General features: G+C 36.6%; 1 protein-coding gene across 7 annotated transcripts in view; it reads left to right on the plus strand.

The window, feature by feature from the left end:
- The window catches only part of ptk2ab (protein tyrosine kinase 2ab), a 76,070-nt gene that overhangs the window by 25,117 nt on the left and 26,650 nt on the right, over window positions 1-24,303 (plus strand). For 3 of the 7 annotated variants that reach the window (XM_067448480.1, XM_067448476.1, XM_067448475.1), the window contains 19 exons: window positions 620-786; window positions 3,675-3,762; window positions 6,495-6,574; window positions 7,030-7,092; window positions 7,930-7,984; window positions 9,117-9,257; window positions 9,552-9,629; window positions 9,717-9,815; window positions 9,901-10,018; window positions 12,161-12,200; window positions 12,522-12,580; window positions 13,254-13,271; window positions 14,776-14,832; window positions 16,442-16,462; window positions 17,013-17,110; window positions 18,306-18,390; window positions 20,705-20,805; window positions 22,596-22,711; window positions 22,881-22,981. In XM_067448480.1, the coding sequence (XP_067304581.1) occupies window positions 620-786; window positions 3,675-3,762; window positions 6,495-6,574; window positions 7,030-7,092; window positions 7,930-7,984; window positions 9,117-9,257; window positions 9,552-9,629; window positions 9,717-9,815; window positions 9,901-10,018; window positions 12,161-12,200; window positions 12,522-12,580; window positions 13,254-13,271; window positions 14,776-14,832; window positions 16,442-16,462; window positions 17,013-17,110; window positions 18,306-18,390; window positions 20,705-20,805; window positions 22,596-22,711; window positions 22,881-22,981 (1,585 nt within the window). Of the gene's footprint in view, window positions 1-619; window positions 791-3,674; window positions 3,763-6,494; window positions 6,575-7,029; window positions 7,093-7,929; window positions 7,985-9,116; window positions 9,258-9,551; window positions 9,630-9,716; window positions 9,816-9,900; window positions 10,019-12,160; window positions 12,201-12,521; window positions 12,581-13,253; window positions 13,272-14,775; window positions 14,833-16,441; window positions 16,463-17,012; window positions 17,111-18,305; window positions 18,391-20,704; window positions 20,806-22,595; window positions 22,712-22,880; window positions 22,982-24,303 lie in introns of those variants that run through there. The other 4 variants (XM_067448478.1, XM_067448477.1, XM_067448479.1 and 1 more) reach the window with 4 other exon arrangements.

A 24,303-nucleotide genomic window follows, 5' to 3' on the forward strand; every position in this document is an offset into this window, starting at 1 on the left:
CACATTGTCCCGCTTTCATCCCTCACACATTCTCTATTGTCCCAGTTTTATGCAGGTTTACATCTGATGCTCTTTAGTCGTATCAGGCATGAAGTCTGAACCTCATCCAAACCTGGCCCACACTAAACGGACCACTGCCACAGAAGCATCACATTAACATGCACTAATTCAGTAAATTAGATGGATTGAAGCTGAAATCTTTGGGAGTTTATTCAGGTTTTTTAGTATGATGGTTTCCGGTTTTTAAAAAGTTATTCGATTTTTAGACATGTTATATTAGTCTGTATTGTCTGTAAGGAAATAGAAAAGATAATGGCCATGACATATGATTCATCACACTAATGTGACTTATTAGTTTTTTTCCTAATGGCTTATACATTGTGGAATTTTGCATAATAAATTAAATAACAGTTTTTCCATCCTATTAGACATCATATATTTTATTGATTCACTTATCTGATCTATCTCCTCTCTCACAATCCCACAGAACCAAAGAACTTACTGACCCCGTTTCCTTCAGAATATTCTCTCAGATTCACTCTAAAATGCGTCCTGCTTTTGAATATTTTATAAACTCTATAGGGTGCTATATTTTGTCACCAAATTGTGTGTTTTTCAGGGCATTATACAGAAGATTGTGGACATCCATAAGGTGAGGTGTGTGTCCTGCTTTGGGCTGCGCCTTTGCCAGCTGAGAACAGGTGAAGTTCATTGGCTCCACCCCGACATGGGCGTGTCTCATGTGAGGGAGCGGTACGAGCACAGCCATCCTCAGGACGACTGGAGGTGAGTCGCTGTTTTAAAGCCGATGTCATAAACATAAAAGCATTATTGACTAGATCCCAGATGGCCTCTACGGTCACTTTTGGTCCTTGCTGAATAAAGTCAATTTCATTAAAAAAAAACGTTTTGAATTGTAATGTATAAAATATAACTGGCGACATCATGGGCAGCCAAGGCTCATAGATGCACGTGGGGAGCGAAGGCTGGCCCATGTGGTTCAAACAAACAGATGAGCTACTGTAGCTCAGATTTTTCTGACACCTTTCTATCAGAACCTGCATTAACAATTTGTTTGTTGCGAATGGGGCTGCATAGCCGCAGAACAGTCAGGGTACCCATTGCTGACCCTTGACCCCTGTCCACAGCCCAAAATGTCAACAGTGGGCTTGTGAGCATCAGGACCACGGAGAAGTGAAAGAAGGTGGCCTGGTCTGATGAATCACATTTTCTTTTACATCATGCGGATGGCCGAGTGCATGCGTCATATTTTTTCGTATGCAATTAAATATAAAAGAAAGGCTTAGAGAAAGTTTGTCATCACTAATTTCTGTAATCTTTCCCCGTACTACTTTATGTTTCTGTTTACAATACAATCAAAACACCTCTAACTTCCTGATATAGCACATCTTTGACCACTGTGGTACTGTGGCACATTATTAACTTTTATTTTCTTTGTCTGGTGGTCTCTGCTGTCAGTTTTAGGGCTATTTAATTAAATGATGCTGTTCAAGAGTAAAAACTAAAATAATTTAAACTTTCCCTTTTATTTTCATAAAACAGGATTCCTGTTCCAAAGTCTTTATATCTAATGCATGCTTTGTTTTTTGTGGTCCATGCCTGTTTTATGAGGATGACACTGCACATTGCTCTGTTGTAAAGCATTATCAGAGTGAATATGCAGTGAATATTCATCTTTAGAGGATGATATAATGGCTTATGCATAATTCATTCAGTGGGGGTGGATAATTCTGCATCAAAATGAGGTTGACCCAGTGGGCGGAGCTTCAGAATGAATGTGGCTAGACGTGGTGAGTTTTATCTTAATGAAGCTAAATAAAGCAGTCCCTGCTTAATTGCTCTATTGTTTATATTCCATTCACGCAGCCCGAGGCTTGTTTCACCCTTCTTCTTTCTTCAACCGTTCATTATGAATGAATGGGCTTTTTATGCATTTACGGGGAAGTCCGTGGTTCAAAGGATGAGCTTGATTCTGTTCGCCCTCCAGCACGTCTTCATAATGAAAAACAGAGCTCTGATAATAAATGCAGCATTTGCTTTAAAGAAAGTAATTTTACTCTCTGCAAATGCAGATAAGCAGGTTAAATTCCTCCTTTTCATTTTCTGAAGAAACGGATAGGATATGACTGCAGGCTACCGTTTGTTTTTCATGGTCTATGATCATGTTTTTCATATGGAAAAATATTATTCAGCACAGCCTAAAGTGCAGTGTGATAACCTGATCTAAACCAGAAATCCAATCTGGTTCTATTTTAATAATAATACTTTTTTTTTATTGGGCGAAAAACACAACACTATTATTACATTATGCATTATATACAATAAATATAATGTACAGTATCATTTGAGTATTGCTCTTAACATACCTCTGTGTTTTGTATCAGTAGTGCAGTGTCCGTTCTCGGAGCATAAGCCCTACCCGTGTGAGATGTGCTATTTCCAGCTTGCACTGATATGTAATTTATTAAAAGATTATTAAGTCTGAATGTCGCCTGTCCATATTGCACCAAATGCTACACTGCACTCCCTTGGGTCCGCAGCAACACACCCGCCATTTGTGACGTCGATTGAACGGTTCTCGACATAATAAAAATGCAAACAGACAAGCATAGATTCCTACCATTATTAGAAAGAAGAATATGTTCAGCCCCCTTCCTCAGAAGCTTCAAATATTCCGTGTGGATTACTACCGAAGCTTCGTGGCTCAAAAAATGGTATTCGGGATCAGCCCTAGAACACATGTGCTAGTTGACAGTCACCTGCAGTTCTTATAGTGTGTTCAAGCTGTTTTTTTCCCCCTTGACGCAGGTGATGCAAGATGTCAACACAGTCGGCTTTCATCAGTGCTAGTTCTTTGACATCGGTTTGATGTTTCCCTACCTTAAAAGTCAAATGAGGCATTTTAAACAGCTATTGAATCTGTCACTGTTCTTCCAGATCCGAATGTTCACAAATTTCCAGCACAAAAGAGCCCAAGCCCACATGTAGCGCATACTGTCTTTTTCAGCACAGATTATTTCCACAGTGCATTTTAAAACCTTTTGAAACTCAGTTTTGTCTTTTATGTTCTCTGCATTATGTCTGAGGCAGATGGCAGCAGGTTCCAGGTACATCCTCCCCAGCCGATTTAGGGAATGTTGTTTTTTGAACGTGTGCGGCAGGTGCCACCGCATTCTGGCTCGTGCTCCTGTAGAGAGATGTGTTGAACTAATTTAGTGTAATTGAGAGCAGACAGTGAGCCAGCTGTGAGAGAAAAGGGTGTGATTTTTACCTCCCAGACAGACAGCTGCTGAGAGCAGCCACTGATATGACAGTAATTGTGTTGTCTGGCAGACTTTAGAAGATCATGTCTCACCGGCATCTCTAATCAGTCACATATGAGCGGGAAGATGAGTAAACCGCTCCATAATCGGAACCATCATCGCTGTTAAAGATTCAAGGCACACAGTAAAGATGTTCAACCTGAGGGCTTCATTTTCTAAAGCGTCTGTTGTGATTGGCCAGGCTATGACAGCTGGCAATCCTTGATGATCACCTGTGATAGATTATTTTGAGCTTTATGCTGAGATGATGCACGCGTCTTCACGTAGAGCTGACAGCCTGTGCGTTTTGTTATTAGATCATTTCTTTCATTCTCTCTCTTCTCTCTCCAGATATGAGCTACGGATTCGATACCTGCCTAAAGGATTTTTAAACCAGTTTACTGAGGACCAGCCAACTCTTAACTACTTTTATCATCAGGTGATGGATAGTTTAATGTCTCAGCCTGTGTACTACTGCCAAACCTTTTGCTAATGTTTTACCCCAATATAAAAAAGGTAGAGATTATACTTAGCTTTACATTATCATTTCTTTGTATTAAAGGTGGGGTAAGTGCTTTCTGGTAACCGTTGTTGATATTTCAAATCACCAAAACAAACACGTCCCTACCCCCAAAAAGGTTTTACCCCTATTTTGATAGCTCCGCCAACACATACATAACCCAGGCAACGACTATGGCAGAATCTGTGTGTTACAGATCAAATATTCAATGAAAAAGACATCCCTTCCATCACAAAAACACAAACCGTTCTCATGAACAACTCGATAGAACACGAGCACAACAGTCCAACTAACAGAGATATTACAATTATGACCAGATTAGAGTTATAGCGATCACAAAAACACAAACCGTTCTCATGACAACTTGATAGTTACACGAGCGCGACAGTCAGTCCAGGTAACGACATTACAATTATGACCGGATAAGGGTTATATAGTTCATGAAAAGAGGAAACAAACATATATTAGGAGTATAGTATCTTACTTGTCGGACACATTTTGTAAACTGACGCTTGAAACAGACAGTGAGGAGATTTAGATGCTCCATACGGTGTGGAAATGAACGGGTCTTTATCATCGCTGAAGTGAGACACAATACGATCGAAAAATGGACAAACAAGCGAACACGACACACAAGCATATTCAAGCAAAAGCCAGCATAGTTCTCGGCTAATGTCCGTCATTTGTGTCGTGTGTTTTGAACATTGATGTGCACTGAGTGCTCTCTTCTCACCATCAATAGTAGACACGCCCCTTACTTGCTGATTGGCTACAAGTTTTTTATTGGACTCGGCCCGAGTCTGTTTTGTAAAACTTACCCCACCTTTAAGACCATTTCTCAGTACAGAATTGCAAAAAGAAGTAAAGTATTTTGGCATAATGGTATTATTTGACGTGCAGTTATGCAGATTATATATAAAATTTTTTTTTTTTTGAGAGAGAGAGATTCACCCACATATGTTGTGCGGTGTTTTAGTGTTCATGGCTTAGGGTCCATAACTGGTTTGATCCCTGCCAGGGATCATCATTGTAAAACACTTAAACGACAAGTGTGTCTGACCTTGTATTAAAGGTGGGGTAAGCAAAAATGTTAAGTCGTTGCTGAACATTATTTATATTTAAAATCAAACCAAACAAACACATACCTCCAAAGCCTCCAAAAGATCACTCTCCAATCCTAACAACCCTGTTCCAAATCCTGTCTCCAACCCCGAGAAAGAGGCAACAAAATAATGCTTCACGGAAAATAAAGTGACGATGATGAACGAACGATGAACATACAGTGCACAAGAATAAATAAAAACAAGAGTTTGTTATTAGCTGCCAACAGCACAGCAGCTCCAGACAAATAATGACACTCAAAACCAGCGTTACTCATGTATGGAGCCGAATCAAAGCAACCTCCACATCTGTTTTCAGGTCTTCCTGCTTAAGGCTCTCCAGCGCTGGAAAGCTTTTCTAATATTAATGCCGGTCCTAAAGCTCTTTCCTGACCATAATATTCAGCAGCCATATCACCATGTAGCCCAAGACTGGTTTCCCACTGAATCTAAGCAGGGCTGAGTCAGTACCTGGATGGGAGTCCAACTGGGAAAACTAGGTAGCTTCTGGTAAAGGTATTAGTGAGGCCAGTAGGGGGTGCTCACCCTGTGGTCTGTGTGGGTCCTAACACTCCAGTACAGTGATCGGGACACTGTACTGTAACAGGCACGGTTCTTTAGATGAGATGTTGAACCAAGGTTCTGACTCTCTGTGGACATACAAAATCCCAGGATGTCCTTTGGAAAAAGAGTAACCCCGGCATCCTGGCCAAATTTGCCCATTGGCCTCTGTCCATCATGACCTCCTATTAATCCCCATACACCCATTGGCTTCATCACTCTGTCTCCTCTCCACCAATCAGCTGGTGTGTGGTGGGTGTTCTGAAGCAATATGGCTGCCATCGCATCATCCAGGTGGATGCTGCACATTGGTGGTGGTTGAGGAGATTCCCCTTTCTATATGTAAAGCGCTTTGAGTGCCTAGAAAAGCGCTATATAAATGTCACTAATTATGATTAATTATAACCCATCATTATCCAGTGATATTCTTATAAGATTTTCTCTTTTGTAATGTCTCTCAGGCATCTCTTTCTACAGTCTTTCTTCAAATCTCCCTCTTACTTGTTCTCTCTCCTCCACCTAATGCTCATTGGCTACACTTTGTTATTGTATCTGGTTGTGTCAGTCTGTCCAACTTTCAAAAAGCGTTTTTCAAATATGGCTTACCCCACCTTTAAGGTCATGTCTCTGTTCTATGTTGTCATCACATAAAAAAATTGCCCAAACCAATTCCAATTGGTCCTTGTGTGGTGATCTATAAAAAAGACATCGTCAAACAAATGACAAATAAATGACACATGATTTTAATGAATTGAGAGGAAAGTACAACTACATCAGTTGTCGATCGTTATATTTTTCATGAATAAAAAATTAGCTCTGATCCGTTTTAGTTACCACAAACACAATAATATAGTGTTTTATTTTTATTTATTTATTTATCTGATGCAATATCGGTCTGTTCCAGAGGAGGAGTGAAATTGAGTTCTGTACAGTCAGTATCAGTGTCTTTCTCTTTGCCTTGCCTACCCTAATATTTCTCTGTATGCCTAGGTGAAAAGTGATTATATGATGGAGATTGCCGATCAGATTGATCAAGACATAGCACTTAAACTAGGCTGCATTGAAATCAGGTATGTGTGAAACACACTACTGTTCAAAAGTTTAAGGTCGTCAAAGAATCATAATTTTTTTTACAAAAACATTAAGCAGCACACTGATTTCAACATAATAAGAATTGTTTCTTTAGCACCAAATCGGCATTACGTTGATTTCTGGTGTGTCATGTGATGCTGAAGACTGGAGTAATGGTGCTGAAAATTCAAAATATATTATATGTAAAATATATTAAAATAGAAAAAAAAATGTAAATATTTTTTACAATTTATTTTTCAAATGTATAAAAATTTAATTATCAAATTAATGCACCATTAGTGAGCATAAGAGCTATCTTTCAAAAATAGTAAAAAAAATTGCCAACCTCAAACTTTTGAATGGGAGTGTAATGTGTAAAATGAAGTGTTTTCCAATGATTTTTATCATCTAAAGTGTGAATTCAGACAAATCTCTTTCCTCTTCTCTCTTCCAGGAGGTTTTTCAGGGACATGCGTGGTAACGCCCTGGATAAGAAATCAAATTATGAATTATTAGAGTAAGTAATGCTGTCTATGTTTGGATCATTAGTGGCCATCTCTAACTCTGTGCCCATATTTAACTACGTGAGGCTTCATCAGACAGAATCTTTTTATTGAACTTGAACTATGGAATTTTGGTTAGTGTTGTGGGGGATTTCTGTCCCAGAATTAAGAAAGTGTGAAAAAGTAAAACAATTAACCGTACACTGTTTTGTGAGAAGTAGTCCCAATGTAGAGAAATTGGGAGAAATAAAATTGCAGTTGAGAGAAACAGGAGCAATTAGAAAAAATATTCACAGTTACGAGAATATGAGACAGTTACCAAAAAAATGGGCTTCCATAAGGGGGGAGTAGCATGACACCACAACAAATGGCTAGCAAAATGTACTACTGGTTGCTGCTGTCACCATTACCTTCTCATAATTTTTTCCCCCAATTTACCTGGACACTGTGTTAAATTTTGTTCTCATATGACTCCTATAATCTCATGATAACATATAGAGCACTGTTCCCTAATGATGTAATGCTGTATTTCAAAACCACTGAAAGGAATACTCTAGTTCTTTGAACCATCTCTTTTTCTCTCAGATTGTGTGTATATGGGTCAGAATAACTGGTCCGTGTTGCATGGCCCTCTGAAACCTGTCTGATCTATTTTTAGTAGAGTATAATTGATCTTTGCGTATTTTCTGCAGTGGTACAGGGGTTCCATTACTGTAGTGTTTACACTGGAAGAGACAATAACCTCTACCGATGGTTCAGCAACTTCATCCTCAAACAATTTGCTATCTCATTTATTGTGTTTTCCGCCCAAAATCTGAAAGTCAGTGTCTTTCTGTACTCTCTCCCTGCAGGAAGGACGTTGGTCTGCGGAGATTCTTTCCAAAGAGTTTATTAGATTCAGTAAAGGTAATAAGACATTTCTGATGCTCCTGCGATGACTTCCAGCAAACGGTGGTTGTCTTGATTTATTGGATGTGAGAAAATGCTGTCGTTCAAGCAAAATCAATGTTATATTACCTGACTGGCTTCCTCTGTGGTCTCACACCCCTGAGATGATTTGGCCCAGTTATCTCTCGCTCTCTCTCGCTCTCTCCCTTTCCACCTGACCTATCTAGTCCGTTTCAGTCTTCAGTAAGCTGCAACATGTTTTAGCTGCTTGTACAGCATTATTCTTTGAGAAAATTCTATACAAATGAATTTCCGTTGTTTAATTTTTTTTAAATAATTGCTTAAATTAAATTACAAAATTAATTTACTAAAAAAAATATTATTTTTATTCTATAAAATGTTATAAACATTTTATTTAAATGTTTATAACATTTTTGCAATTAGAATCTATGCATTTTATTTTTAATTTCTGCTCATGACGTCATTGAGATTTTACACAATTGTAATTATGTGGGTTTAAATGTATTAGGAGATTGAGAATGGGAATTTGTGTTGCCTAAGTGTTCTCCTTTCTTTGTTAAAGGGGATTTTCTGCATATTTTGGGGTTTTTCGCTCTCTTCTGCTCTTCATTTTTATACTTTACTTTCTACCCCAAAGCAGCCCAGAATTGCCTTCTCTTCATCAGTTGCCACGGAAACCCAAGCCCATGTCAAGAGAATTACCGGCCAGTTTTTAATTTGAGAATCTTTTAGATTTGCAAACATTCTGCATCTCTTAAGGAGAGGACCCTGATTCTAATTGGCTAATTATCATGTCTGAAAAATGAATACTTTTTTGATAGTGTTTGTATCATTTGTCACAGCTTGTTTACACCATTAAAGATTCATTTGAAAGCTATTAGGAAACTGTTTAAATTTAGATTAAGACCCCTTATTGAGATGGATGTCATTATTCTATTTAATATAGCGATTTCCTTGGCTATGGTTTCTGTCTTGTATTTTGCCTTCAAAATGATCCACATTCTCTCTGAAGAAATGAACGCCTTTCCATTTTGAAAGGTTCAAATGTCCCAGTTTGTTGAAATAAGGTTCTTGTCTAACACAATTTTATCTTAATTTGATTAAAAGTGATTGTGTTTGGTCTTTTCAGGCTAAATCCCTGCGGAAACTGATCCAACAGACGTTTAAACAGTTCGCCAATCTGAACGATGAGCAGTGTATCCTCAAGTTCTTTGAGATCCTGTCGCCTATATACAGATTTGATAAAGAATGTTTTAAATGTGCTCTCGGGGTGAGTTGAGATGTTAATTAATTTGATTCATTACAATAAAGCTACAAGTCCTTTAATAACTTGATTTATTATTTCTGTGTATGGTGATAGACTACTTTAATGGTCTGTAGTGCCCTCTGTTGGCTAAAAGATGAACATCATCGTCTTCAAATGTTCATCTTTTTGTTTTGTTTAATACGGACAGTCTTAATCATTCGTCAATGTGATGTGGAAATAATATTGCATTGTATTTATTAGTTTGTTTGTGTTTCATGAAGTGTTTGAGTTGAATGTGTCTGCTGTTGTGTGTGATAGTCGAGCTGGGTGATATCAGTGGAGTTGGCCATCGGACCCGAGGAGGGCATCAGTTACTTGACGGACAAGGGCTCGAATGTAAGTACTTTACTGTCCAAATGATTGGGAATGGACTAATAGAGACTTTTAAAAACACGGCACAAATGTCTATCTCTTTCTGTTTAGCCAACACACCTCGCCAACTTCACACAGCTGCAGAGTATCCAGTTCGAGGAACGCGAGAGAAAGGGAATGCTGCAGCTAGATGTGGCTGGAGCACCTGAGGTAACACCCACACATTTTTCAGTGTTTTGTCTTGTATGTGGTTTTTGTACATGGATATGGTACAGTGTTCTTGTTCATTTCTCAGCCTCTGACAGTAACAACTACAACACTGAACACAGCGGAGAACATGGCCGATCTCATTGACGGTTACTGCAGACTTGTTAACGGAACATCCTCATCGCTTATCGTCCGTGTACAGAAAGGTGAGAACACAAACACACACACATAAGTATACACACAAATTCTGATTCAAGACAAAATAAGATACTGTACTCTACTGTTCAAAAGTTTGGGGTCTCTATGATTTTTTGTTGTTGTTGTTAAAATAAAAGAAATTAGGTAACACTTTGTACAAATAAGGTTTAATTTTTTAGCATTAGTTAATACTTTGACTAACATCATTGCAATATATATACAATAATAAATTGTAGTCTTACAGCATTTATTCTCCTTTGTTTATGTAAGTTAATAAAAGTGTTCATGTTAGTTCACAGTGCAGTAAACTAATCTTAACAGATACAACTTTCAAGTTGACCGAGTAATTCAGGTAGGACTCCAAACTCGTGATTGAGTGGAGGTGGATCCATTTGCATATTCATGAATTAATGGAAACTAAATGAAGCAAGGGTGTTTAAGACATGAAGGGTTGTTTTTCTAGCCAGACCCGCAAGCCAGACCCACATCAAGATGAAGTTGGGTCTGGGAACTCACTGTTGGCAGGGCTCAATCCGGGGGCGGGATGAATGGTTGGTACAACCAACCAGAGCATTCTTTGTTCTTTGCTCAAAAAAAAGCTTAACTCCCAAGTTTTCCAGAGTCACGGCCAAAGCCGATTCGAAAGACAGCTGTTCGCCAGCATCTTTGTTTTCAAGTAGCACGCTAAACCGTCACAACTATGCCATCATCATGTTAAGCCCGCCGACTCTGTACACGATGTGATTGGCCTGACCAGAGTTTGGTTTTTCCAGCTCGCAAGCCAACGGAAAGGTGCTAGACGCCCTGGCTGCAAATTAAACATTTTGCTGCTAGGGTCTGTCTAGATTTCTTGGCTATTATTTTTCTTCACAAGTTTGAGTTTTGAGGGAGACAGTTATTGACTACAGGGGGCCTTTACAACTTTAAAATATTTTGTTATTAAAATATTTAAACATTTAAAATATTTGTGTTGTTTTTTTGTTTGTTTATGTTGAAATTAATATTAACTAAAATTACTAAATGCTTTAGAAGTATTGTTAATTGTTAGTTCATGTTAACTAATGTTGTTAAATATGTTAATAAATTAAACATTATGTAAAGTGTTACCATAATGAATACTTTTATTCAGCAATCAGTAAGAGTAATATAAAAATATATTTATATTTAGTAATATATACTATATTATAAAGTAATATAAATATAGTAGTATAGTATAATAATTATATAGTAATTAGGGCGGCAGTGGCTCAGTGGTTCATGTAGGTTTGCTACAAACCGGAAGTTTCGATCCCCGGTTCCACCTGACAAAGTGTCGAGGTGTCCATGAGCAAGAGGCCTAACCCCCAACTGCTCCCGACGAGCTGGATGGTGCCTTACATGGCTGACACCACCGTCAGTGTGTGAATGGGTGAATGTGAAGAAATATGTAAAGCGCTTTGGATGGCCATAGGTCTGTTAAAAGCGCTATATAAATGCAGTCCATTTACCATTAAATATATTTATAATGTTACAAAATATTTATATTTCAAATAAATGCTGTTTTTTATTTATATTCGTCAAAATAGCCACATTTAAAGCAACGCACACATTTTCACAAATATATTAAGCGGAACAATGTTTTTAACATGATAATTAGAAATGTGTCTTGAGCACCAAATCAGCATCTTCTGAAAGTTTGTGTGACACTGAAGATTGGTGTTATGGCTGCTGAAAATTCAGGCTTCTTTCAAAATGTATAAAAAAATCTCACAGACCCCAAACATTTTGAACCGTATATTCTGTGCAAAACAGCATACTGTAATTTCCTAATCAACTAGTTCAAGGTCTGCTAAAAAAGCTAAAATAAATAAATAATTAATAGTTGCACATCTAGTTGACCATGCTACCCTTTACTTAACACGTTCACTCATTAATTATCAAATGAACGTCACTGAATTCACTTCCATTGGTAGTCTCTGTATTGTCACTCTTCATTTGTATAAAACATAGCTTTTGCACATTGCCAATGGTCACTGCATGTCAACTCAAACATCAAATAAACTCTGATTGAAAATAAAAATGATATTTCTTTACCGTTTTTTTGTTTGTTTTGTTATTATTTCTGTTGTGGTTTTCACATTTCAATTGTATTTGTCAATGTTTGCCTACAGAAGGAGAGAGAGCTCTTCCATCTATCCCAAAGGCTCCAAAGTAAGTTTCAAAACTCAGACTTTAAAAGTGGGTTTTATATCTTTTTCATTAGATAGACTCGATTCCTCTTGTACACTCTTCTTGCTCCTTTGGCCTCTTTGGCTCAGACGTGTGGAATCTCTCAGTGTACCCTCAAATGATGTGACGCGCAGCCCAGCTCCCATTAAGCTGACTGTGGTAGTGCCCATCTGTTCTGTCATCCCCCTGCATATGCTAATGGAACTGACCAGCTCAGTGGCTTCAGTGTAGAAAAGGTCATGCTGTGATTAAAGTTTGATTGAAAATGTACACGATTCATCTTCTTCAACCTCTGTCACACAGATCAGCAAACCATGAGAAACGGTTGCAAGGAGTCCGGGCCAAAGCAATCTCCATTTCAGGTAAGACTCACCCAAGAGGACTGCACTGTGACCTCGCCTTTTCACTGACAATGACTTTAATTTAGAACTAATTCCATCCGTTCTTTGAACCTCTGATGTTTTCTGGGAATCTGTTGAGATCTCATTAATTCTGAGCAGTTGTTCTAGTAACAATGTTATTCTAGTAGAATCTAGTTGAAATAAATGTGGTCGAGTCTGTTTCTCTGTATCTAAAATTTAGTTACTCTCTAACCCTGCTGCAGTTTACTCTTATGGATGTAGAATGTCCCTACATGGTTAAACCTGCCGTCTCCTAAATTGCAGTGGTCAATGTTCCACACAAAGAAAATGGCTTAAACGTTTTGTGTGAGTTTTATGGGATATAAAATGTCATTATCTCGGTGGAAGAGCAATAGAGATCACTGGGATGTCCCCCCCACCATGATAGTGCATGTGTGTTAAATAAAACCTAAAGAACGAGAATGTTTTTATTTTTCTCCAATATCTTCCTCTTGCTAATAATGGTTTAGGGCTTTGTTTTATTGCACTGTGTAACAGCCATGAAATACTCTTTTGTGCTGTTGCCTCTCCTCAGTACTGACTTCTATCTGTTATGATAAAGACATTAATCTAATGCTTTCTCTCTCTTTCTGTCTCTCTTTTTAAATCTTTTGCATGCTGATTGGATCCACAGATGATATTGGTGGGGATGGTAAAGTCCAATTTTGTCTTATTGCTGAATTGAGTGGGGCTATTCACAGCACATTATTATGAGTCATCTTTATCAGTGTGATTTTGCTGACAAAAAAAGTGTGAAAACCCCAATGATTCCAATGCGCATTTAAGTGTCGTATAGACTGTCAATACGCTATTTTATATAGAATATTTGAGAATATAACTAAGATATATTATCAATTTTATCTTTAGTCATAATTTTAACAAAAATTAATGAAAATATTAATTTGCGACATCACTCAGGAAAGTTTCTATGTGGAATTTTTCTTATAAAAATATTGTAATAAAAATATATTTGGGTAATAATTGCTGTTTATTATCATTATAACTGTATATATATATATATATATACACATACACACACACACATACATATATATATATATATATATATATATATATATATATACACACAATTTTAGAGCTATATATATTTATAATAAATAATTGTAATTAATATATTGAATTGCTTATGTAATTAGAATGTAATTATAATTTGCTTCACACACCAATATAACACACACACACACACACACACACACACACACACACACACACACATATTAATACACACAATTTTAGCGTTATAGTTATAATAAATAATTGTAATTTATATATTTAATTGCTTATGTAATTAGAATGGAATTATTATTTGCTTCACACACCAATATATTTTTATATTGACAAACAGAATATTAATTATATACCAAAGTGAGCTGAAGTCTAGAAGAACTATTTCCTAGTTTTTAGTCTTTTAAAAGTCTGTTGCTCAGAAGACAGTGAACGGTTGCTTTAAGTTTGATAGCACGGTTTGACTGCATTCAGCTTCATGATACAGTCCTATGAACTCAAGAAAAACAAAATACCTATGTGTATGTGTGATCTCCCGCAGCAAGTTTACAGTGGAATTTGATGTTGTTTTGATCTGATGTTGGAGACTTTATCTGCAGAAAACACACATCCCTTTCTTTCACAGTAAGGGGAAAGTGTTTGCTCACAGCACTCCACTCCACTCATGGGACTTTCCTGACAGCCAATATGAGCTGTCAAAATCTGTTGGCTTTCGCTGCATTGCTGCATAGAGAATATTTGACATAACTTTTTCCTTAAAACCAGACAGGAACGACACAATAGCTGTCAGATTACCCATGACTTCATTTGTTTTTCCCAATGACTCCAGTGCTTTAGAAAGAAATTTCCCCCTCACTGCCAGATGTACTCGCTCTTTAAACACACACTCCGATATCACAGCTGCGAGGATACGATCGAAGCCAACTCAAGCTCTTGCAGAATACATAGACCTCCGAACACTTTTAAACTGAGCACTGTGCTGTTAATGGGGAAGAGACATATGGAGTGTAATATGGAGTGTGTGAGTTGTGCCAAAGATGAGAAGATGTGTTTCTAACTAGCTTTCTGGCTTTGGAAGAGCTGTTTTTAGCTGGTTTATCAGGACTTAAAATAGTGTTTTCCCTTTTCAGAAACCGACGACTACGCTGAGATCATAGATGAAGAGGACACATACACCATGCCTTCCAGTGAGTATCACAGATTCACACTGATCTCAGACCAGTATTATGGTGGTCTGGCTTAAAAAGTCACTCTAAAATGATTCAACCAGCTAAAAATAGCTCCTGTTTTTTGTCCTCAAATATGAACTTGTTGAGGAAATCTGAGGTTGTATATATTTAAAATTTGACTTAATAAAAGAAACAAAAATTAACCCTCCAGATTCATTTGTGACACCCTTGGGTTCGTAAGTTAGTTTAGCTGTTCTGTATTGTAAAACATCCTCTAAAGCAAATATATCCCTCTGCACTGTTTCCAAACATACTTCCAGTTACCTAGATGATTTTTGAACACACTGTTTGGCATCACTGACACAGAGGCTCTTGAGACGTTTATAGATGCTTGAGTCGGTGTCGCTTTCTGCTTAGCTGTCCGTTTAGGTCTGAAACTGAACTCTAGAGTAACATGGCGTTCAGTTTTGCCTCTTTCTTTCTGTGCGCTTGCATCTCAGTCAATCATCATTTGCTTATTGTGGGTTTCATTAGAGGAAGTTGTATTATAAGAGTATAACTAATTCCAATTCCAGTACTGGTCACATGGACGCTGTGCCATGTGCTTATAGGACACAAGGGAAGTACTGAAATGGATATGATTTTGGACACCGGATTTATAAATGGAACTAACATTTAGCTTAATTTGTCATGCTGTAAATTTTGGGTAATTTATTCAGTGAGTTACTGAAAAGAGAGTGAGGTCGCAGTCAGGACTTGAACCTGAGAATGTGCAGTATTGTTGTGCCTTGTCTTGGAGAACATGTTATCTACTTATTTAAAAAAAAAAAGTTTTTTAAATCTGATATTCTTGTAGGTTTGTAACCCTAAGACCTATTACAAGGAACGAACACACACACACACACACACACACACACACACACACACACACACACACACACACACACACACTCACACACACACACACACTGTTTTTGTGAATTGTGGGGACTTTCTATAGGCATAATGGATTTTACACTGTACAACCTGTACATTCTATCCCCTGCACTGCCCCTAAACCTACCCACAGGAAACATGCTGCATTTTTACATTTTCAAAAAAACATAATTTAATATGTTTATGAATCCATTTACATTAAGTAATTACATTATATAAATATATGTCATGTTATTATACATTACGCGATAGAAACCTGAGATCACCTACATTGTGGGGACCAGCCAGCGGTCCCCACTATGTAGGTGATCTCAGCTTTATATCACATTGTTCACTAAGAGCCATTTTATTTAACTTTTATTATATTGTACTAGCATTTTTTTTTTTTTACCTCCTGTACTACTGATTTCACTGCTGCATAGGACTTATTTTTCTATTTACCTATGTGTTCCGCGGGTATTATTGTTTTTAGGTGAAATTATGCTGTTTGATATTAAATAAGCTGCCCACAACTGTGAAATTAACATACAAGTGTTAAAATCACTGGGCCATGATAAGAACTTTTTGTAAACATTGCTTTGATTCATTTAAAATGTTCTTTATAAAGGAAATAATTATCAGTTAATGGTGATCTTAATGTTATCCAGTGTTATATTTGCCACTTTGTTTTCTCTCATTATTGGCACAACAGAATATTATGGACTAGATGAAGGTAAAGCTGTTTCTCCTGCTGTTTTCATTCCTTTCCCTCCATATGCTTGAGACTTCATGTGTGACGGTGGGGCCTGTGTGTTTGTGTGCTTTTGCTTTGCCTGTCTGTTTCTTTTGGTTGAATCTTTATGTCCCTCTTTACTGATGTTTTAAACCAAAATCATAGTTTTTTCAGGGATTTACCCACATATATGCTGCGTGTTAACTGGCACATTCAAGTTCCACTAAAGGTGCTCCGAACTGGCTTTGACACTTTTACGTATAAATATTTCAAAGGGCTTGTTGAGTAATTAATTTATTTGCTCTTGTTGATGAATAAGCCTTTGTATATTTTCTTTGTATGCGTTTTTGTTTTATAATTGTTATAATGGCATGTATGGGATGAATTCTATATTGGAAAGCATATATGAACCGATTCAGACGGAATAAAGAATTGCATGGTGTCTTGGTTCGTGGTTCTTTTTCTGAGTACGTGGTGCAAAGTAGCCTGTGAGAATCATATATGAAATGGTATTTTTAAGTGTTTTAACTGGGTCCATTTTGTCTTTCAGCCAGAGACTATGAGATCCAAAGAGACCGAATCGAGCTGGGACGCTGTATAGGAGAGGGCCAGTTTGGAGACGTCCATCAAGGGATCTACTTGTGTCCGGTATAAATTACTTTGTTACATTTAAACAGTAATTGTGAAATATTATTAGAATGTAAAATAATATAGTTTCATATATTTTAACGATTAAATGTATTCCTGTAAAATCAATGTAATATGCTGATTAAGTGCTCATCAAAAAAAAAAAAAACATTTTAAATTAGTTGTGGTGCTTTTAACAAATAGATGAACAGAAAGTTCAAAAGAACAGCATTTTTTTCAAATTTAATGCATCCTTACTGAATAAAAGTATTAAAGGGTTAGTTCACCCAAAAAATTAAATTCTGTCATTAAAAAAAATGTATAACATATAAGTTATAACGATAATCATTTGACAAGGCTTCTATTCATTTTGTAAAAAATATATTTTTATTTTTATTATAAGTATGATTTTTTTTGCATGCTTGTATTTCAGAGTACATCACAGTCACTGCGTAGCCTACATTGTGACTAACATTATATAAACATGCAATATTGTTGATGAAAAAAGACAGAGTCTAAAATGTAGTTTAAAAAAATAAAAACTTGAACAAAAACCACTGGTTTTGGTTTTGTCTGGGGGAAAGAGCGTTTGAGCGTTCTTGATTGTGGTTGCCAGATTTCAGTAATTGAAACCACCCAATCAGAGCTTTTCTGTGAAAAGAACACGGATACCATCCAGTGTTTTACCTAATCGTGCAATCTGGCAACCATATGCACGCGAGCTCTCTCTCTCTCGCTTACGGATGATCTGAAAACACATTTTATCAATCTCCATTTGAGATGTTCTGCTTAAAGTGTCATTTAGGCGATCTGTGTTCTGTCAGGACGGTCTGGACTCACGAGCCGCTTCGCTGTATGAACTTATGTGAGCTGCTGAAATAAGCCAGAGCAGAGCTCAACATTAATATTCATGACTCTTCCAAATAAGGCAAAAACAGGGCATTACATCCTAGGGACAATAATCAAGGGTTGTAAATGGACCTGTAAAACTGTATCTGGACAATTTTTTCCCTTAATTAAGCCACATGTCCTCATAGTGTAGATATCAGAGAGCAATTTAACATATTGTTTCAACTCATTCTAGAGGACCTTTAAAGGTTTAGTCTGTATTAAAGTATAATTTTCACACTGTGATAGAAAAGAAGGTCATATGAAATGGGAAAACTGCAATAAAGCGGTTACGTATTAAATACATGTTTTTTTTTTTTGCCGTCAGGAAAACCCAGCTCTTTCTGTGGCAATAAAGACATGCAAGAACTGCACATCGGACAGCGTTCGAGAGAAGTTTCTCCAGGAGGCCTGTGAGTGTAAAATCTCTGATTCCCAGCAGCCCATAATAACAGCACTGCTTATCTGCGTCATTCCCATGGCTTTGTCCGTCAGCTTTCCATCACTTAAATTGAGAGGAATGTGTTTTGGTTACTTGGTGCCGAAACTCCAAACATTTTCAGAATGTGAGTTTGTTAGAGCACAGCTGTTGGCTTTTGTACACTCAAACAGGTGCTGGTATGAGTGAAAGTGAAGAAAGGGACAGGCACTAATATCTAGGACATGATGTTTTTACCACATGTTTTATAGATCCTTCAGAGATAATTCGATTTAACTGCATAATCCTTTGGTCTGATTTAGTTACGCATGATGCACATCCCACTGTTTTGAATATCTAGTAATGTCATACCACACTTGTTAAAGGGATAGTTCACCCAAAAAAGAAAATTCTGAACACAAAAGAAGATATTTTTAATGTCAGTAACTAGGCATGTGCCGATATCAATTTTTCATGTTGCGATTAATTGATGAAGTTTTATCACGATATACGATATTATCACGATATTGAAATAAGTTGCAAAAAAAAGTGTTGCCATAGCATAACAGCTTTAAGAACTATTTTTGTAAGAACAAAAATAACTGAATGTTTAAATCCAATAATGCACCAAAAATATATACAGCTCTGGAAAAAAATTAAGAGACCCCTCATTGAGAAATCAATGTTAAGAGGTCTCTTGATATTTTTCAGAGCTGTAAAAGTACAATTTTCAAACAGATTAAATTGCAAAAAAATTAGGCTATAAAGAACAACAGGTAGGCTTACAAATTACAATAAGGTCTCATTATTTAATGCATTAACTAAGATTGAGCAATAGCTACATTTGGTACAGAAAATAATGTTTTTGGTAATGTTAGTTAAGAAATACTGATCATTGTTAGTTTTATCTTAGGTCCATTAAAAAAGTTATTTTGATTTTGATTTTAATGTTATTAAACAGTAACTAAGAAATTAACATAGAATGATTCATTCTTTATAAGTATTTTTCATTGTCAGTTTGGTGAATAATGAATGAACATGTTAACTAATGAAGTCGTATGTCTCAAAGTTTTACTGAACAATAACAGAACGTTCTAATCATTAGGGCATGTTGTTGTCCAGATTAAAACATAAAAATGTTTAAGTTTGAAAATAAATAGCCTATTAAGTCTTTAAGTATTAAGAATTTGGTGCTTTGATGAACAACATTGAGATTACAAAAACAAATGGATGTTTTAAAAACTACACCAGGTTTTTGTTTGTTTGCGGGGTTCCCGGGGTAACAGCCGCATTCTGCAGTTCATCAGCGCCCTCTGCTGTCACTGAGCGGCACTTCATCAGCGTGTCTCCTTCACTCGTCCAGTCATGTGCAAACGCACGTTGGGCTTGTTTATATCTGAGCGTGTCCCTTTGACGCAGAACAGCGGTGTTGAGCATTTATACGGTTGATGGGCAAAGTATTCTTGACTGCATTATAAAAAAATTATAAATTGTTAATAAATTATTATTTACGATATTTTAAAGTGCCCACGATAACAATATCATGCATATTCATTATCGTGATAAATCGCATTATCGAAAATTGGCACATGTCTATCAGTAACCAAACGGCCCCACTGACTTCCATAGTATGGATATATTTTCAATACTATGGATGTCTCAAATCTGGTTTTGCCTCAGGGCCCATATTTTCGTGACAATATACAACAGAAATATACTTGATGAATACTGTGTGAGTAATATTTTTTTCTTCCATTATAAATGCAACAACAAATATGTACACTTCCATTTCAATTTTGGGGTCAGAAAGACCAAGGCTGCATTTATTTGATCAAAAATACAGTAAAACAGTAATATATTATTATTATAGTATAGTATTAATATAGTTATAAGTTATAGAAGTATTATCATTTGAAATAACTTTTTTTTTATGTTTTAAAAAGTAATGTATTCCTGCAATGATGCAGCAGAATTGTTACATTACATTATTACTCCAGTCTTCATTGTCATATGATCCTTCAGTAATCCTTCTAAAATGTGGATTTGGTGGTGCCCAAACATTTGTTATTATCAATATTGAAAACCGAACAGTAAAAGTACAGCATTCATTTGATGGATTGAAAATAGAAATCTATTTTAATATTATGTGTCCTTGCTGAATAAAATGTAAAAACATTAATTCTTACTGGCCCCAAACTTTTGAATGGTAGGGTATGTTTTTCATAACAAAAGCAGTTATATATGCTGCAACAAGCCCTGCTAAAATGTCTGTGATGATGGGTTAATTTTGTCTCTTTGTGTTCCTGCAGTGACCATGCGACAATTCGATCATCCACATATTGTTAAGCTGATTGGCGTCATTACAGAAAACCCAGTGTGGATCATCATGGAGCTTTGCACATTGGGAGAGGTGGGTTTTTTTCTCTTTTAGCAGGCAATCTGGGTTATGTGTAGCAGTTTGCATTGGGTTTGGAGGAGGGGTTTGAACTTGCATTATGTCCAAGGGAACGTGTCCTGATATTAAATGCATTAAGCTCACATTATTTAGAAGATGGCAGCCGGGTTAAGGCCGGAGGAATCCATCATGACTGCTTGTCTCATAAACTGGCCATAAAGGTGTAGTAAAGATGATTGCTAGCGGAGGCTGTTTATCATAGCCTTTCTCAGACGATTCAATCCAACACACTGTGCTTGAATGTATATGGGCTTTCTGATGGGAAACGGTTTTCTGCTAAATAGCTAAAACTCTCTAAAGTCTATACAGGGGTTCTGCATTAACATAAAGCCCTGTTTAAACCCAGTGTTAACATCTGTCTTGGGAGATCCAATAAAAAGCAGACAGCTGAGACGCTTGCTGGTCACATCTGGAGCCAGATTGAGAGAACATTCTCGCTATAAAATTCTAAACTAAACTATTTTCTTCTGATTTTCTTTCTTCTTGCTGATTTTTTTATTCCCAAATTGGGATGTTCTTATCTTTTTTTGATAAATGTTTTCATTATTTTACACATGACGTGTGATTTTGTTTCTTCTTCTGTGGAACAGAAAATAAAATATCTGAACAATCCCTTTAAAGGCAAAATATGTAATTTTCACTGCTAGAGGTCGCTTATTCAAAACAAAGCTTTTATTACACCGCAGGAGAATGCTTCCGCTTTTTCCGGTCATGCATATGGGGTAACGCAGCGCTGTTTAATCATATTAGATACATTTGAGTGTGTTAAAAGTTCTGTTGTAATGCTACACCGTGCGCTTGCTCGACAGCTACTACGAGACACTTTTTGCACACTGCAGTAAGCTAGAACGATATTAGGCATGGTAAAAACATGGTACTTGTGGTAAACCAAGAAATCAAGATTTAAAGGAACTATGTAAGAAATGTATTTCAATGAATCATAAAATGGCCCTGATATGTCACTAGACATTAAGAAATCATGTTAATTTCAAATACTTATATCACTGACAACAGTAGTCCGGGCAGGATATTGTCATTTAAAAGTTGTTGTTGCAGCCCTCAACTGATGTTGATGTTGACATGTTGTGTTTTGGCATGAAGCTCCGCCCTCAACCGATCAATGAAAGTTGATCAATTCATCACCCCTTTAAATCTCCAATGGTAACATTACAATTACTTGGTTTATATTCAGTTTTGTTTTTTAGTATTAGGCATTTCAATTATTCATGCAACTATATATATTTTTTTTTTACACTTGAAGTTAATTATCTGTTGCAGCATACAGACGGTAGGCATAATCAAGATGTTCCATTAAGCTTTGTGCATATACACTGTGTGTTTTTGTAAAAAACTAATCTTAACTCATGAATTCACTAATTTCTTTAATTCAGAGTATCACTAAAAGTGGTATGAGTGATCTCTAAAAATCATTTGGACCTTGTTTACATTTGTATTTAGTTCTGACTGCTTGTGGTGACCACTTAAACTGTTATCTCTTAAACCCGTGTACAGTTGTGGGAGGAAAAATACAGTAATGCATTAGAAACTCATCGCTAGGGGTGACAGGCTTTGGCTTACTGTGAACAGTTCAACAGCTCCATCTACTGTTCAACTTTGGTTTTAGCTCTTGACAGTGCTGTATATATTCATTGTAAATTGATGTAGTTACATTTTCTGTGTATTTGCATAAAGTTCACTGTATTATTTCAGTATTTACTGATATATTTTTACTTTTTACTTTCCAGTTGCGTTCCTTTCTTCAGATTAGGAAGTACAATCTGGATTTGGCATCGCTCATCCTGTTTTCTTACCAGCTCAGCACAGCCCTAGCGTACCTAGAGAGCAAACGCTTTGTACACAGGTAAGTGTCCGCATCCTGCAAACACTGCTGGTGTTGTAGTCGTCACTTCACTTTCCTGTTGAATGTTTCTGCAGGAAGGATCAGCTGCACTTATTTAGCTGCATTTATTGTACTGACAGTCTGGAAACAAGGCAGTAATTAAAGAGCATTTTCTTACCTAACATTTCAGGGATATTGCAGCACGGAACGTTCTTGTGTCTTCAGTGGACTGTGTGAAGCTGGGAGACTTCGGGTTGTCTAGATACATGGAGGACAGCTCTTATTATAAAGGTATGAAGCCACTGTGCTATATATATCTCAGACACTGCATGTAGGATAATTTTGTCATTAGACACCACATTTGTTTGCGTTAAAGCCCTTTTTCTCAACAATTGTTACAAAACAAATGTTTGCGATATTTTGAAGTATCAATATAGAATTTATGCGCTTTAATTTAAGTTAAATTAAAAAATACTGTCAACACAGAAATGCCATCAGTTAATGCATTTTCCAAGTGCTAAACCTTTTTTTTTTTTTGGAAGGAAAAAAAATCATGGGACTGGTAAAAACATTTATACATGTTACAAAACATTTCGGTTTCAAATCAGTCCTGTTCTTTTGGCTTTCTATTCTCTAGAAAATATCAAGCAACTTAAAGGAACTGTATGTAAGAAATGAATTTCAATGAATCATAAAATGGCCCTAATATGTCACGTTTGATATTTCAAATACCGTATTTCAAATACCGATGTCACTGACAACAATAGTCCGGCCAGGATATTGTCATTTAAAAGTTGTTGTTGCAGCCCTCAACTGATGTTGATGTTGACATGTTGAGTTTTGGCCTGAAGCTCCGCCCTCCACTTATTGACCAATCTGGCTTGCCAGCTCTGCTCTAGTTACCACAGCTGCAGCTACAAACGTTACTTCTGGATCCTCTTGCCTATCTGGCAACCTCGAGTCAAGGGGGAGGGGGAGAGGGGATTCACCGCTCTACAGTCATTTGAAAGTGATTGCAGTACCAGTTTAGGCCACAATCTCATACACCAGATCAGTACCAAAATTCAGCGAGGATCACGTGACACTAAAGACTGGAGTAATGATGCTGACAAATTCAGCTTTGCCATCCCATCACAGGAATAAATGACATTTGAAAATACAAAAGTTAAAAATTGTGATAAAATTTCACAATACTGCTGTGTTTACTGTATTGTTCATTAAATTAATGCAGCCTTTGGTTAGCATAACATACTTTTTTTTTTTTAAATCATTTTTTTTTTTTACCAACCCCAAACTTTTCAACGGTAGTAAACATTGAGGTTCAAAACTCTCATGGATTTTTTTAAAATTAAACCTCAAAATAGACAGGTTTATGTTTTAAAATATTTAAAACAACTGTTCATTTCATGTAAAAAACAAAAATACATAAATGAAGAGAATAATTCAAATGAATAACTAAATAGTGTTCACTCAAATTGTTGTGATGATATAAAATTTGTAATGAAAATTGTTCTATTGAATTATAAAATAATGCAAAATAGAAGCATTCTCACTAGTGCTCTGCCTTTTGGGACAGACTCTTCTCATTCACACTCATTGTCTCTTTGTCTCTC

Source organism: Pseudorasbora parva, chromosome 7 (genome assembly GCF_024679245.1).
Source record: "Pseudorasbora parva isolate DD20220531a chromosome 7, ASM2467924v1, whole genome shotgun sequence".
Classification (NCBI taxonomy): domain Eukaryota; kingdom Metazoa; phylum Chordata; class Actinopteri; order Cypriniformes; family Gobionidae; genus Pseudorasbora; species Pseudorasbora parva.